At 42.3% G+C, this 17246-nt stretch overlaps 1 protein-coding gene across 4 annotated transcripts in view; it reads right to left on the bottom strand.

Annotated features, from left to right (window-relative positions):
- Window positions 1-14110, bottom strand: part of VPS35L (VPS35 endosomal protein sorting factor like) — a 143416-nt gene extending 129306 nt beyond the window's left edge. Inside the window, exons 1-3 of one of the 4 annotated variants that reach the window (XM_061152942.1) lie at window positions 14073-14101; window positions 12116-12177; window positions 1129-1228 (exon numbers count right to left, since the gene is read on the bottom strand). In XM_061152942.1, the coding sequence (XP_061008925.1) occupies window positions 1129-1228; window positions 12116-12177 (162 nt within the window). In that variant the 5' untranslated portion in view covers window positions 14073-14101. Of the gene's footprint in view, window positions 1-1128; window positions 1229-10456; window positions 10552-12115; window positions 12178-14072 lie in introns of all 4 variants that reach the window. The other 3 variants (XM_061152943.1, XM_061152945.1, XM_061152946.1) reach the window with 3 other exon arrangements.
- Between the last annotated feature and the right edge of the window lie 3136 nt (window positions 14111-17246).

Raw genomic sequence — 17246 nt, 5'->3', positions numbered from 1 at the left:
CCAAATCTGTTCTCTGAGCTCAGACTTCTCTGCTTCTTCCACCAGGCAGCTAGTGCATCTAAGAATATCTCACAACCATAAAGATCCAATGGTCTCCAATTTCAGCAGGCACCTGTATGCCACTTAACATTCCTTTTACAAGCCCTTGGTCTGCTCTCTTTCCCATTTCCCTTAGAATATGAAGCCTAACCATATTCCTTGCCTCAAAACCCCTACTGCCACCCTTGGTTCATTTAGTGAAATAAATTAACAACTTATCCCTCGAAGACTAAGACCAGGAAGAATCAAAACTTTTACAACTTTCTGACCTCTCCCATAAACCTGCCTGAGAGAATTTAAGACATACATCTACACAAAAACTTATACATGAATGTTTACAGCAGCATTATTCATAATAGTCAAAAACAATAGATAGGAACTTCCCTGGTAGTACAGTGGATAAGAATCCGCCTGCCAATGCAGGGGACGTGGGTTCAATCCCTGGTCCGGGAAGACTCCACATGCCGCAGGGCACCAAAGCCTGTGGACCAAAACTACTAAGTCCTGTGCTGCAACTTCTGAAGCCGACATGCTGGAACTACTGAAGCCTGTGCACGCACAGCCTGGGCCCCAAAGAAGAGAAAGCACTGCAATAAGAAGCCCATGCACCAAAGCTAGAGAGTAGCCCCCACTCACCGCAACTAGAGAAAGCCAACACAAAGCAACGAAGACTCAGTGCAACCAAAAATTAAATAAATAAACCTTTTTTTAAAAAGCAAAAACTACAAAGAGTCAAAAACATCAGTTACTGGGTGACTGGATAAACAAAATATGGTACAGCCATACAATGGAGGTAATAGTAATTAGAGTGACCTCAATACTTCCAATAGGCAAATTAAGAAGTATTTTCTTTATACCTCCAAATCAGGAACAGAGGCATCCCACACTCAAGACCACCTCACTAATATAACAAAGGGAATCAAAATGATGGTGGGTGAAGCCAACATCACAAAAAATGGGGCAGAGAACAAACTGGTTGATTTAAAAATCCAAAATCAGCTACTGCTGACAAAATGAGAAAGACCCAGGAACACTGTCTATAATTTTATGGAATAGGAATGTCATAGAGGGACCCTTGTCAAAACTTACAGTTATTGGTTTCAGTGGGTGATAGTCCCCAAACTCCAGCGGCACAGCCTCCAATCGGCATGACGCAAACTCAGCCTTGTAGTTCCTATTCCTGGAATGCCTGGTAAACAGCAAAACCCAGAAACCAATTTAGTTGGAGATGCATACACATTAAAAACTTTTTGCTACAAAAAAAAAAATTGTTTTTGATGAGACAGTTGGCAGTGGAACAGTATTTCTACCAAGACCAGTAAGTAATGGTAAATTTTTTTTTTTAACTTTTTAATGGTTTGAAGGTATAAAGAGCTGCCAAGGGAAACAAAACCTGTGAGGCCAGACACTAGAACAAAGGGAAGCTCAATGAGGTGAAGCCCACTTCTTGCTGGCTATCCCTGGCTAGGCACTGTTGATTCTTGACATGGGACAAGAGGCTGAAGCCAGGCAGAGGATGGCTGCTAGGAGGCAGAGCAGCCAAAGGAGCTTTAAGGAAAACTCACAAGGCTGGAGAGAGAAACTAGGGTTCAGGGCTATGGAGACAGCCAGGGCTTGATAGAAGAGCTTCTGAAGAAAAGGAAATGCTGTGAAGTAAGAGATTTGGTCCTGGTTTCCCTTCAAAGCAGTCACCAATTAACCTGTATAGAGCAAGAGGAAGAAGCCAAACAGATGAAGAGCAGACAGTTTCATCAGTCTTGTGGAGAACTAATAAGTGAAGGGATTAGTGAAAAGAAAAATAAAGGGGGAGAGATTATTCACATTGAGGCATGGAAAGGAGAAAACATGAAAAGCACAGAACAGTGGAAAAGGCAAAAAGGACACCTCACACACATATCTGAATCTTGAAGATGAGAGAAAGAACAGGCAGAAGCAGTATTTGAAGAGACAATAGCTAAAAAATTTCCCAAACTAAAGAAAGACATCAATTCTCAGATTCAAGAAACACCTGTGCCCCAAGCAAGACAAGTATAAAAACAAAGCAAAAAACAACCATACTTAGGGCCTTCATAGCAAAATGGCTAAAAACTCAAACAAGAATTTCTTAAAAGAAATAAAGATATGTTATTACCAAAGGACAATACTAAGATTATTATCTCTGCATAAAATGAGATCCAGAAGACAAAGGAATACTGGAGTATCAGAGTACTGAAAGAAAACAATTGCTAACCAAGAATTTTAGACCTAGTTAAACTATCCTGCAAACACTATAGCAAAACAAAGAAGTTTCCAGTCAAAGAAAAGGGAGAACAGCAGCAGTAGCAGAACCACACGTTAAACTCTTTTAAATGCTGAAAGTAGAAGGAAAATGATCCCAGCTGAAAGCAAAAAATATGCATGTATATATATGTATTTCAGTTCAGTTCAGTCACTGAGTCATGTCCAACTGTTTGCCACCCCACGGACTGCATCCATATGTGACTACTGGAAAAACCATAGCTTTGACTAGACAGACCTTTGTTGGCAAAGTAATGTCTCTGCTTTTTAATATACTGTCTAGGTTGGTCATAGCTTTTCTTCCAAGGAGCGCACATCTTTTAATTTCATAGCTGCAATCACCATCTGCAGTGATTTTGCAGCCCAGGAAAATAAAGTCTGTCACTTTTTCCATTGTTTCCTCATTTATTTGCCATGAAGTGATGGGACCGGATGCCATTATCTTAGTTTACTGAATGTTGAGTTTGAAGCCAGCCTTTTCTCTCCTCTTTCACCTTCAAGAAGCTCTTTAGTTTCTCTTCGCTTTCTGCCATAAGGGTGGTGTTATCTGCATATCTGATATACAATGCTTATGTGTTTATTTATCTCTCTATATATAATGTTTCAGTCCTGAATATTCATTGGAAGGACTGATGCTGAAGCTGAAACTCCAATACTTTGGCCACCTGATGCGAAAAAACCGACTCATTGGAAAAGAACATTATGCTGGGAAAGACTGAAGGCAGGAGGAGAAGGGGACAACAGAGGACGAGGTGGTTGGATGGCATCACTGACTTGATGGACATGAGTTTAAGCAAGCTCTGGGAGATGGTGAAGGACAGGGAGGCCTGGCGTGCTGCAGTCCATGGGGTCGCAAAGAGTTGGACACAACTGAGCAACTGAACAACAACAACAATGCATACATGCAATATGTACACTAAAGAGCACAAAAGATAAAGGTGTAGGTCAAACTAAATTAACTACAAAAAATAACTTCTTACGGTGTTTAAAATATGCATAGAGTAAGAGTGCATAACAACTAGAACATAAAAGGCAGGGGAAAGTGAAAGTGAAGTTGCTCAGTCATGTCCGACTCTTTGCGACCCCATGGACTGTAGCCTACCAGGCTCCTCAGTCCATGGGATTTTCCAGGCAAGAGTACTGGAGTGGGTTGCCATTGCCTTCTCCAGGGGATCTTCCCGACCCAGGTATCGAACCCAGGTCTCCCGCATTGTAGGCAGACGCTTTACCATCTGAGCCACCAGGGAAGTCCAAAAGGCAGGGGAGGTACTACTTAAAAACTCAAAATTCCCAAAGCACAGGAAGCTGGCCCCTTTGTTGCCTTGGCCTCCAAATGCCTTGAATTCATCCCTCCCCCCACACCTACCCCCATTCACAGCTTCTTAACTTTATTAATATTTGTATGAACCCCAAATCTAGTCAGCACTTAATTGGCTTTACTCAGCCCCATCAACCCAGAAATCTAACACAGTACCAAAGAACTGAAATTCCATGTAATATCACTTCTATCCCTTTCCAAATAAATTTCACTTTGGGTGCAGGAAAGGAGAAAAACTAGTGAACAATACGGACCAGCCTCTGCTTGTTTTTGTTTTTAAATGTAAACTTCTTCTTCCAGAAAATTGCAGAAGAAGGTAAACTTCCAAACTCATTCTATGAGGCCACCATCACCCTAATTCCAAAACCAGACAAAGATGCCACAAAAAAAGAAAACTACAGGCCAATATCACTGATGAACATAGATGCAAAAATCCTTAATAAAATTCTAGCAAACAGAATCCAACAACATATTAAAAAAAATCATACACCATGACCAAGTGGGCTTTATCCCAGGAATGCAAGGATTCTTTAATATCCGCAAATCAGTCAATATAATACACCACATTAACAAATTGAAAGATAAAAACCATATGATTATCTCAATAGATGCAGAGAAAGCCTTTGACAAAATTCAACACCCATTTATGATTAAAACTCTCCAGAAAGCAGGAATAGAAGGAACATACCTCATCATAATAAAAGCTATATATGACAAACCCAAAGCAAGCATTACCCTCAATGGTGAAAAATTGAAAGCATTTCCCCTAAAATCGGGAACAAGACAAGGGTGCCCACTCTCACCACTACTATTCAACATAGTTTTGGAAGTTTTGGCCACAGCAATCAGAGCAGAAAAAGAAGTAAAAGGAATCCAGATAGGAAAAGAAGAAGTAAAACTCTCGCTGCTTGCAGACGACATGATCCTCTACACAGAAAACCCTAAAGACTCTACCAGAAAATTACTAGAGCTAATCAACGAATATAGTAAAGTTGCAGGATATAAAATTAACACACAGAAATCCCTTGCATTCATATACACTAACAATGAGAAAACAGAAAGAGAAATTAAGGAAACAATACCATTCACCATCGCAACAAAAAGAATAAAATACTTAGGAGTATATCTACCTAAAGAAACAAAAGACCTATACATAGAAAACTATAAAACACTGATGAAAGAAATCAAAGAGGACACAAACAGATGGAGAAACATACCGTGTTCATGGATTGGAAGAATCAATATTGCCAAAATGGCTATACTACCCAAAGCAATCTACAGATTCAATGCAATCCCTTTTAAGCTACCAACAGTATTTTTCACAGAACTAGACCAAATAATTTCACAATTTGTATGGAAATACAAAAAACCTCGAATAGCCAAAGTAATCTTGAGAAAGAAGGATGGAACTGGAGGAATCAACCTGCCTGACTTCAGACTCTACTACAAAGCCACAGTCATCAAGACAGTATGGTACTGGCACAAAGACAGAAATATAGATCAATGGAACAGAATAGAAAGCCCAGAGATAAATCCACGAACCTATGGACATCTTATCTTCGACAAAGGAGGCAAGGACATACAATGGAAAAAAGACAACCTCTTTAACAAGTGGTGCTGGGAAAACTGGTCAACCACTTGTAAAAGAATGAAACTAGAACACTTTCTAACACCATACACAAAAATAAACTCAAAATGGATTAAAGATCTAAATGTAAGACCAGAAACTATAAAACTCCTAGTGGAGAACATAGGCAAAACACTCTCCAACATAAATCACAGCAAGATCCTCTATGACCCACCTCCCAGAATATTGGAAATAAAAGCAAAAATAAATAAATGGGGCCTAATGAAACTTAAAAGCTTTTGCACAACAAAGGAAATTATAAGCAAGGTGAAAAGACAGCCCTCAGATTGGGAGGAAATAATAGCAAACGAAGCAACAGACAAAGGGCTAATCTCAAAAATATACAAGCAACTCCTGAAGCTCAATTCCAGAAAAATGACCCAATCAAAAAATGGACCAAAGAACTAAACAGACATTTCTCCAAAGAAGACATACAGATGGCCAACAAACACATAAAAAGATGCTCAACATCACTCATTATCAGAGAAATGCAAATCAAAACCACAATGAGGTACCATTACACGCCAGTCAGGATGGCTGCTATCCAAAAGTCTACAAGCAATAAATGTTGGAGAGGGTGTGGAGGAAAGGTGGGAATGCAAACTAGTACAGCCACTATGGAGAACAGTGTGGAGATTTCTTGAAAAACTGGACATAGAACTGCCGTATGACCCAGCAATACCACTTCTGGGCATACACATTGAGGAAACCAGATCTGAAAGAGACACGTGCACCCCAGTGTTCATCACAGCACTGTTTATAATAGCCAGGACATGGAAGCAGCCTAGATGCCCATCAGCAGACGAATGGATAAGGAAGCTGTGGTACATATACACTATGGAATATTACTCAGCCATTAAAAAGAATTCATTTGACTCAGTTCTAATGAGATGGATGAAACTGGAGCCCATTATACAGAGTGAAGTAAGCCAGAAAGATAAAGAACATTACAGCATACTAACACATATATATGGAATTTAGAAAGATGGTAATGATAACCCTATATGCAAAACAGAAAAAGAGACACAGATGTACAGAACAGACTTTTAGACTCTGTGGGAGAAGGCGAGGGTGGGATGTTTCGAGAGAACAGCACCAAAACATGTATATTATCTATGGTGAAACAGATCACCAGCCCAGGTTGGATGAAAGAGACAAGTGCTCAGGCCTGGTGCACTGGGAAGACCCAGAGGGATCGGGTAGAGAGGGAGGTGGGAGGGGGGGATCAGGATGGGGAATACATGTAAATCCATGGCTGATTCATGTCGATGTATGACAAAAACCACTACAATATTGTAAAGTAATTAGCCTCCAACTAATAAAAAATGAAAAGAAAAAAAAAAGAAAACTCCTATCACAATATACTGCCTAGTTCCTTTGGGTCACATTTAGTAAATATATACTACCTTCATCTTCCAAAAATATTGCAGCTGAATTCACTGCTGAAATATTCTTCCAAGCTCCTTTTAATATGTCACCAACCAACTCTTGATTAATAAAACAAAACTCTGAAGAATAAATTGGAAGACTAGTCATCAACAGCCCTAATGGAGTTTTAAAAATTAAATTATACTTTTCCTCCTTTCAGATCACTCTTAACTTTATAAATAGAATTCTGAAAAGCTAATTGAATGAGTAGAAATATAATCTGACCTGAAATTTAACTGCAAATGTGTTTTTCGCCTCTATAATAAGTATTAGCAAATCAACAGCTGCAAAAAGCACAAAGTCAAAACAACAAGATGATTTGATATGCAACCAAATATCTGTTCTCATTTATTATGTGCTTATTAATGTTGGGGCCCACACTAGGCCACCCAAAAAGATGGCATATTGATTATTCTGATTTAAAGTTACTTAAGAAAAAGCTGATGTAAAAAGGGACACTTTGACCCTCCTCTCTGTCTTCCTGAAAGCAGGAAATAAGTCTCCCTGAAAGCAGGAAATAAGTCTCCCATGTGAGAAGTGCTCTCCCTGAATCTGAAGGTAGAAGGACATCCTCGTCACCAGAGACAGGGAATTCAGGGACAAGAAGTGTACAAAAACGAACCTCGTTATCTCTTTACTACCACAAGTCTGCTGTTTAGATTCTTCACTAATTAAGCACCCAAAGCCTAACTTGGAAAGACTAGAGAACTAATCTTTCTTCCTTCCTAACTAGGAAAGACTAGAGATCTCTTCAAGAAAATTAAAGATACCAAGGGAATATTTTATGCAAAGATGAGCACAATAAAGAATAGAAATGGTGTGGACCTAACAGAAGCAGAAGATATTAAGAAGAGGTAGCAAGAATACACAGAAGAACTAGACAAAAAAGATCTTCATAATCGAGATAACCACAATGGTGTGATCACTCACCCAGAGCCAGACATCCTGGAAAGAAAAGTCAAGTGGGTCTTAGGAAGCATCACTACAAACAAAGCTAGTGGAGGTGATGGAATTCCAGTTGAGCTATTTCAAATCCTAAAAGATGATGCTGTGAAAGTGCTGCACTCAATATGTCAGCAAATTTGGAAAACTCAGCAGTGGCCACAGGACTGGAAAAGGTTAGTTTTCATTCTAATCCCAAAGAAAGACAATGACAAAGAATGCTCTAACTACCACACAACTGTACTCATCTCGCATGCTAGCAAAGTAATGCTCAAAATTCTCCAAGCAAGGCTTCAACAGTACGTGAACCATGAACTTTCAGTGTTCAAGCTAGATTTAGAAAAGGCAGAGGAACCAGAGATCAAATTGCCAACATCCACTGGATCATTGAAAAAGCAAGAGAGTTCCAGAAAAACATCTACTTCTGCTTTACTGAGTATGCCAAAGCCTTTGTGTGGATCACAACAAACTATGGAAAATTCTTCAAGAGATGGGAATACCAGAACACCTGACCTGCCTCCTGAGAAATCTGTATTCAGGTCAAGAAGTAACAGTTAGAACTGGGCAGGGAACAACAGACTGGTTCCAAATTGGGAAAGGAGTACGTCAAGGCTGTATATTGTTACCCTACTTATTTAACTTCTATGCAGTGTACATTATGTGAAATGCTGGGCTGGAGAAGCACAGCTGGAATCAAGATTGCCGGGAGAAATATCAATAACCTCAGATGCGCAGATGACATCACCCTTATGGCAGAGAGTGAAGAAGAACTAAAGAGCCTCTTGATAAAAGTGAAAGAGGAGAGTGAAAAAGCTGGCTTAAAACTCAACATTCAGAAAACTAAGATCGTGACATCTGGTCCCATCACTTCATGGCATAGATGGGGAAACAATGGAAACAGTGAGAGGCTTTATTTTCTTGGGCTCCAAAATCACTGCAGATGATGACTGCAGCCATGAAATTAAAAGACACTTGCTCCTTGGAAGAAAAGCTGTGACCAACCTAGACAGCATATTAAAAAGCAGAGACATTACTTTGCCAAGAAAGGTCCGTCTAGTCAAGGCCATGGTTTTTCCAGTAGTCATGTATGGAAATAATAGATCAACTATAAAGAAAGCTGAGTGCTTAAGAATTGATGCTTTTGAACTGTGGTGTTGGACAAGATCCTTGAGAGTCTCTTGGAATGCAAGGAGATCCAACCAGTCAATCCTAAAGGAAATCAGTCCTGAATATTCATTAGAAGGACTGATGCTGAAGCTTAAAGTCCAATACTTTGGCCACCTGATGAGAAGAACCAACTCCTTGGAAAAGACCCTGATGCTGGTAAAGACTGAAGGCGGGAAGAGGAGGGGACAACAGAGGATGAGATGGTTGGAGGGCATCACTGACGCAATGGAAATGAGTTTGAGTAGGCTCCAGGAGTTGGTGATGGACAGGGATGCCTGGCGTGCTGCAGTCCATGAGGTCACAAAAAGTCTGACAAGACTGAGTGAACTGAACTGACTGAAAGCCTAACTTTTTTTGTTCTGTCAATTCCTCACAAGTTTATAGTTTCTTTGTCTAAAACTGTATAAGAGCTGCCTACTGTGACCACTTCCTAGGTCTCATTTCTACGAGACCTCCAAGACACATAAATTAAAACTTGTTTCTTTTCTCCCATTGATTTACCTTGTGTGAGTTTTATTAGTCCAGCCACAAGAAATCAAGAGAGTGGGGGCAGAAGGGGATTTCCCCTCCCTGACACTATACATCAGGATGCAGGCCAAGGCCTTTACCCTCTATTACCACATTTAATACTTTGGCCACCTGATGCGAAGAGCTGACTCATTTGAGAAGACCCTGATGCTGGGAAAGATATGAGGGCAGGAGGAGAAGGGGATGATAAAGGATAAGATGGTTGGACAGCATCACCAACTCAATGGACATGGGTTTGAGTAAACTCCAGGAGTTGGTGATGGAGAGGGAGGCCTGGCGTGCTGCGGTTCATGGGGTCGCAAAGAGTCGGACACAACTGAGTGACTGAACTGAACTGAACTGAACCACATTTAATCAACTTTATGAGGTAGGCACTATGATTATGCCCATTTCTCAGATGGAGAAGCAGATGCTGTTGGTTAACTTGAGACAGGGGAACATATGACAAAGACAGATGCACATATGACAAAGACAGATGCATATTGAGGCAGCCTGCCTCTAGGATTCCAGCAGTTCTATAGATCATCCACAGGTCACCTTGAGAATTTGAAAAAGCAATTGTCATTTTAAGGATTGAGCTCTGAAATGATTTTTTTTTTAAAGTTTGAGGGAAGGATTCTTTCAGGAAAAAATACTGCTTCTGATAAAAACAAAAACTTTTTTAAAAAAAAAGGAAAAGAAACATTTACCCTTCCTGAAAGTCCATGTCAAGTTGCTATTTTGATTTTTCAATCACATTTTCTATTACTTCCATTATTTCCTCAACTCTGCTCTCAGTTCCTTGTATGTGTGTGCACGCACTCACATGCATGTGCACTTAGTTGTGTGTGACTCTTTGTTGCCACATGGACTGCAGCTCATCAGGTGCCTCTGTTCACGGCATTTTCCAGGCAAGAATACTGGAAGTGGGTTGCCATTTCCTATAAAAGCATTTTCTTCAAAACCTGGGCCTTTGATAAGGCTAACACTGACCTCTAGTGGGCATTTTCTCAAAAAGTCTTACTTTTCTTCTTCCTGTGAATGCACCTGATAAACTGGTAAAAATCCCCCCAAATCCCAGCTCCCAGCAATGCAAAAGGTTGGTCAGGTTCCTTGGCAGTTGCCACAGAAAAAAGGCCAACATTTCATACCTCCACTCTGAGCTTGGTCTGACCTCTGGCTGCTCCAAGTATGGCCCACAGATCATCAGCACGGGCTTCACTGGGGAGCGTTGAAATATCCCGGCCTAGAGAATCAGGTCTGTATTTCACCAAAATTCCCAAGTGATTGAAATGCACATTAAAGGCTAACACTGCCCTAATTTTAAGTTATTTACAATGAATAACATGAATGCATATAAATCCTATTACCAGTTACTAAATGAATCTCCTTATACTGGAAATAGTAAAATCCACTAACTCCTTTTTTAATAATTTAATTATTTATTTTTGGCTGTGCTGGGTCTTTGCTGCTGCTCGGGCTTTTCTCGAGTTGCAGCAAGCGGGGGCTACGCTCTAGTTTTGCTGCTCAGGCTTCTCAATGTGGTGGCTTCTCTGGTCGCAGGCGTGGGGAGTTGCAGCTCCCGAGCTCTAGAGCACAGGCTCAATAGCTGTGGCTCACAGGCTTAGCTGCTCCAAGCTATGCAGGATCTTCCTGGATCAGGGATCGAACCCGTGCCTTCTGCACTGGCAGGTGGATTCTTCAACACTAAGAGACCAGGAAGCACCAACCAACTGCTTTTTAATTCTCAAATGATTTTTTAATTGCTAATGACATAATCTGGCCACACAGCTTTTTCTCCCCCAATCACAATGTACTCCCCTTCCCTAATAGTCTTAAAATGATATAGAAATTCTGACTCCAAGGAACTGTTATTTTTAACAGTGCTATGACCACGGGATTGAACAGGAAATGCCATCCACAGTGCACTGGACATCTCACAAGTGAAGTCAGTGATAACAAAAAGTGTGGGTGAAAAGAGGTATTCGGGGGAGACCCAGGACAACACAGCAGGACTCAGGAGCCGCGCAATCCAAGAACCTCAGCCCACGACCTAGGCTGAAGGACCAGCTGATGATAATGATTAAGATCACAGGATTGATAAACATACCACACGACACAGCAATCCCACTGCTGGGCATACACCCAGAGGAAACCAAAACTGAGAAAGACACATGTTCCCCAATGTTCACTGCAGCACTATTTACAATAGCTGGGGCATGGGAGCAACACAGAAGTCCACTGGCAAATGAATGGAAGAGGAAGTTGTGGTACATATACACAATGGAATAATACTCGGGTATAAAAAGGAATGTATTTGAGTTAGTTCTAATGAAGTGGATGAACCTAGAGGCTATTATACAGATTGAAGTAAGTCAGAAAGAGAAAGACAAATATCATATATTAACACATATATATGGAGTCTAGGAAGATGGTACCGATGGTCCTATCTTCAGGGCAGCAAAGGAGACACGGACATAAAGAACAGACTTTTGGACTCAGTGGGAGAAGGAGAGGGTGGGATGATTTGAGAGAACTGCACTGAAATATAAACATTAGCATATGTATTTATGTAAAATAGACAGCCAGGGGGAGCTTGATGTATGACGCAGGGCACCCAAAGTCAGTGCTCTGTGACAACCTGAAGGGATGGGTGGGGAGGGAGGTGGAAGCCAGGTTCAGGAGGGAGGGGACATGTGTATGCCTATGGCCGATTCATGTAGGTGTATGAAAAAAAACCATCACAATATTGTAAAGTAATTATCCTCCAATTAAAATTTTTTTAAAAATCACAGGCTTGAGCTCCAAACCTCAGTGCTCCTTGCAGGCTGTAACACTGAACTGCTTCATCTTTCTGTCTCCATTTTTTCATCTGAAAAATGGGATTTTTAGGAGATAAGATGTTGCACGTTCAGCTCTGAGCACAGCATCCAGCACAAAATAAAAGCTCAATAACTATCTCAGTTAAAGTCAGAAACACTTTTCTCCTCTGAGGGCCTCCTTAGTTTCCTCATTCATTCCATAATATTATTCAACACCTACTATCTGCCAAGCTCCATGCCAAGCACTGGAAATACAATGATGGTTAAAATTCAGTCCCTTTAACTTGAAGAGCATCAAGTCTCAAGAGCAAACTGAAAGATGAACACGTGCTACCACAGACAGAAATGTTTAGAGGACAGTCAGACTAGGAACTGTGGAAACCCTTGATGCTAAAAGCCTTATGGCTCCTCTCTCTGTAAAGTAAAATATATATATATTGTCATTGTTTAGTCACTAAGTCTAAACAACTCTTTGCATCCCTCTGTCCATGGAATTTCCCAGGCAAGAATACTGGAATGGGCTGCTATTTCCCTCTCCAAGGGATCTTCGTGACCCACGGATCAAACCTTAGTGTCTTGCATTGGCAGGCGGATGCTTTGACCACTCTGAGCCACCTGGGAAGCCGCAAAGTAAAATATACCAAAGGAAAAAAATGCTCTGAAATTAAACAGCATCTTCCTGGATCTTCTAATTACAAAAGTCCAGTTAACTAAGTTCACTGAAGCCATATTTTTTGGCATTTAAGTCTCAGTAATTCCCTAAAAGTACTTTTGCGTGACCAGATCAAAGAAAACTCAGGGCAGGACATATAAGAACTCACTGTCATCTAATCCTAATTTAGTGTACCGAGGCTTTGAAGGAAGACTAAAGAGTTAGCCTGGTGAAGGAAATACAAACCAGAAGTATCTGATTATTTCTAAGGTCCAGGGCTGTATATTTTTTCATTTGTTCACTTACTTGCTCATTTAACGTAAACCACGTCACATCACTTGCAGAGAAAGATTAGAAAGTAATTTCCCTTTCTGAGATGTAGAGGAAAGCTCACATGTCCATATGATTCCACTACTATCACAACTTGCTCCGGTTCTTCACACAACCGTCCTGGGAAATCCCATGGACAGAGGGACGCAAAGAGTTGTTTAGATTTAGTGACTAAACAACAATATATATATTTTACTTTACAGAGACAGAAGCCATGAGGCTTCAGCTGCTGCTGAAGCGCCAAACTCTCCGAGCTACTCCAGCAGGAGGGACCCTACACACCCATTAGGCTCGGCACACACCCACAGCTCCTTCTCCATGAACTCCTATTCATCCTCCAAAACTCAATTTAAGACTCTTCCTCTCTCAAGCCTCCCCCAAGCCGTCAGGTGTGCCTCATCCCAAAGCCTTCTTTGGTCATTCCTCTATTCTGCGTATCTGCTCCGCTAAACAGCAGCTCCTTGAATCCAAGGAGTATGTCTAAGGGTTCGGTATCCTCAAGTTCTGCAGAGTAGGGTGAATGGCAAGTCTCCTCCCCAGGAAGCCAGTCATTCAGAACACAGCCAGGTCCTCCGAGTCATCCAGACCAGAGCTGAGTCCACCATTCTCTGCATCCGCGCCCCCGGAACCCGCGCCAACTTCTGGGAAAGCGGAAGCCAGGGAACTTGAGGGGGGTTTTTTGTTTTGTTTTGTTTTGTTTTTTGAGAAAACGAATGGAGATAGGAGCGTGGAAGGCGCGGGGAGGGCGATAGGAGGAGAGGACCAAGATCCCACCGGTCCGGCATCAGGAATGTCCTCTGAATCCGGGTAGTGGCTCCACCCGGAGACTGGGTGGGAGACTTCACCAACCCCAACGGAGAACAGTTCATACACTCCCTCGCAGAGACACACCCCCAGAAACAGAGTCCCAAAGAGAACGAAGGCCACTACCTCCCTAAAGCCCACTCGCCGCTTCTTCCTTACCAGGGAAAGGCGGCCATCTTCCCAGTCACATGACCGCTGGGTCTGGGACCGCCCCCCCAATTCACCCTCTCAGACCCCGCCCCGCCCGGCCGCCATGTTTGCGAGGGGCGGGCTCACTCCGGCCGCGTCGGGGCCGCCGTGGTTGTCAGGGGCGCCGAAGGCGGCAGCCGCAGTAGCGCTGACGTCATTGGGGAGTTTGGTAGCAGGTGAAACGTCTGGTCCGCAGCGCCCTCTGGAGGCGGTAAAGAATCCAGACGCCTACTGAGGGAAAGGGACGACAGAGATGGTTGGATGGCATCAGGGAGTCAATGGACGGGAGTTTGAGCAGACTCTGGGAGATGGTGGAGGACAGGGGAGCCTGGCGTGCTGCAGTCCATGGGGTCGCCAAGAGTCAGGCACGACTGAGCGACTGACCAACAACTGAGGGAAGATACTAACCCAGCAGAGGGTGGGAAGAAGGTGCCCCTAGACTTGCTTTCGAGGCTAATTCTGTTTGGCTGGCTAAGCCACGCCCCCTCTGCCAGTCAACCACGCCCCGCTCCGTGCACCGAAAAAGTTAGGCACTTCAGATATTCTGCCCCCAGGAATAATGACGTGCGTCTCTAAGGGCTGCCCTAGATCCAAATGGACAGCTCTCGACTGGAACTAAACTGGAAAAATGGGGGTTAGCAGTTCACCCCACTTAGCAGAGCCGTACGTTTCTATGAAGGTGGATGTTCGTTTTCACTAGAACTTCGCGTGCTCTGGTGTCTTCTCTGATTTGAAAAAGAAAAAAAGAATTCAGACTATTTTAACAAATGCTTACCATTGTAGCTTACCTTGTTGTCTCAGGTGGTAACGAATCCGTCTGCGATGCAGGAGACCTGGGTTCAATCCCTGGGTTGGGAAGATCCCCTGGAGAAGGGAAAGGCTACCCACTCCAGTATTCTGGCCTGGAGAATTCCATTGACTGTATAGTCCATGGAGTCGCAAATAGTCAGACACGGCTAAGCGACTTTCACTTTCACACCATTGTAAGTAAACATGTGTCATGCTGAGGAATTTGCACTCAATTTTCATTTATTTCGGGCTAAACCTCTGAAATAAACACCATTATCACTTGGTCCCATCACTTCTTGGCAAATAGATGGGGAAACAATGGAAACAGTGAGACTATTTTCCTGGGCTCCAAAATCACTGCAGATAGTGACTGCAGCCATGAAATTAAAAGACACTCCTTCGAAGAAAAGCTATGACAATCCTAGACAGCATATCACAGAGACATTACTTTGCCAGCAAATGTCCATATCAGCAAAGCTATGGTTTTTCCAGTAGTCATGTATGGATGTGAGAGTTGGACCATAAAGCTGAGTGCCGAAGAATTGATGCTTTTGAACTGTAGTGTTGGGGAAGACTCTCGAGAGTCCTTTGGACTGCAAGGGGATCCGACCACTCCATCCTACGGAAATCAGTCCTGAATATTCATTGGAAGGACTGATGCTGAAGCTGAAATTCCAATACTTTGGCCACCTGATGTGAAAAGATGACTCACTGGAAAAGACCCTGATGCTGGGAATGATTGAAGGCAGCAGGAGAAGGGGACGACAGATGGTTGGAAGGTATCACAGACTCAATGGACATGAGTTTGAGCAAGCTCCAGGAGTTGGTGATGGACAGGGAATCCTGGAGTGCTGCAGTCCATGGGTTCCCAAAGAGTCAGACATGACTGAATGACTGAACTGAACTGAATGACCTAGTATGGCTAGTAAGTGCCCCAACTGGGATTTGACCTGACTCCAAACCTGACTTCTCATCTAGCAGAGATCTAATAGGGGAGACTGTTGGTTAACAGTTGGTTGATCACAAGGCAGCAACAGATCTTCACTTTCCCTTTTCAAGAGTTTTTGTTTTGTCTTTTTCTAACATAAAGAGGTCAGAAAACGACATTCTCAAAAACCTCCTCAGGAAAAGGCAATAGAACATACCCTAACCCTCTAATGGAATATGTTGTTTACCATGCTGAGTCCTAGTTTCTTCATCTTTGAAATTAGGATAATTCTGACTGAGGTGAAGGGAAATGATTATAAAATGCCCAGCAAATAAATGATCAGCATTCAGTTAAGCAGTACATCACTCACTTGGAGGCTAAAAAATCTTATTGTACCTTCTGTGACCTTCCAGTCTTCAGAGATTTACTTTTCGTGGCAGCAGACTATGCAGCATATCATAAAGCAGGGCTTCTCCCATTTGAATTGCACAGATTCACCTGGGCATCTTGTTAAATGCAGGTTCTGATTCAGGTCTGGGGCAGTACCTGGGCTTCTACATTTATAGCAAGTCCCCACATGGCACTGCTGCTGGTCTCTGGATACAGAAGGGACTGCAAGTTGGGGGGTGGGGGGGATGAGGGGAGCAGCATATAACTCAGGGGGCAGTAGAGCAGACCAACATCATTTGCTCCTTAGCATATTCAATCACTGAATCTGAACCCTGTTTTATCAAGTGTATTACACAAATAATGGAAGTAATCCTGAAACAGGCTGTTATGTAAAACATGAATGAGGGGTTTTTCCCACTGTAGGCTGAGAAGCAAAACCATAGTTCTGGTGGCAACGCTGTCAACCACCTCAAGAAACTGACCAAAAACAAATACAGATTAAACAAATGAAAAGGTATTATTTTACTGTCAAGTATAATTTTGATTAGACGCGTTTGTTCTCAGACCTGTTTCTAAAACCTAACCAATGTGACACCACTGTACCATATTCCATGACTGAAAGTCTCCTTTGTTTTTCAGAATTATTTTTAAGCCTATATGTATGCTCACTATGGTCTGTTAGGGATAGCTTCCCAACTTCACTTTTTTTTTTTTATAACTACTACTCTTCATTTCAGGGGAAGAAGGGCAGTTGTGTGTGGTTGTCCATGGGACAGTGACACCTAACCAAAAAAAAGATCTTCATCTCCAAAATGGATCCTTGTTTTCAGCTCAATATGAATAATAAAGAGTTACCAGTCATACTCATTATTCCCAACGTATGAAATAAACAAGGATAAAGGGTAGCCGTGGGAAAAGGGAGGGCTGCTTCTCACACTGCAGATTATCAAACACAGTATCTCCTCAATCAGAGGCGAAAACAAGGACCACCGGACTATCCTCACATTAGACAGCTGGGCAGCATCAAGAGTTGGATT

This window comes from Dama dama, chromosome 10, assembly GCF_033118175.1.
Source record: "Dama dama isolate Ldn47 chromosome 10, ASM3311817v1, whole genome shotgun sequence".
In the NCBI taxonomy this organism is placed as follows: domain Eukaryota; kingdom Metazoa; phylum Chordata; class Mammalia; order Artiodactyla; family Cervidae; genus Dama; species Dama dama.
Note: the sequence above shows the minus strand (reverse complement) of the source record. Positions and strands in the feature narration are given on the sequence as shown.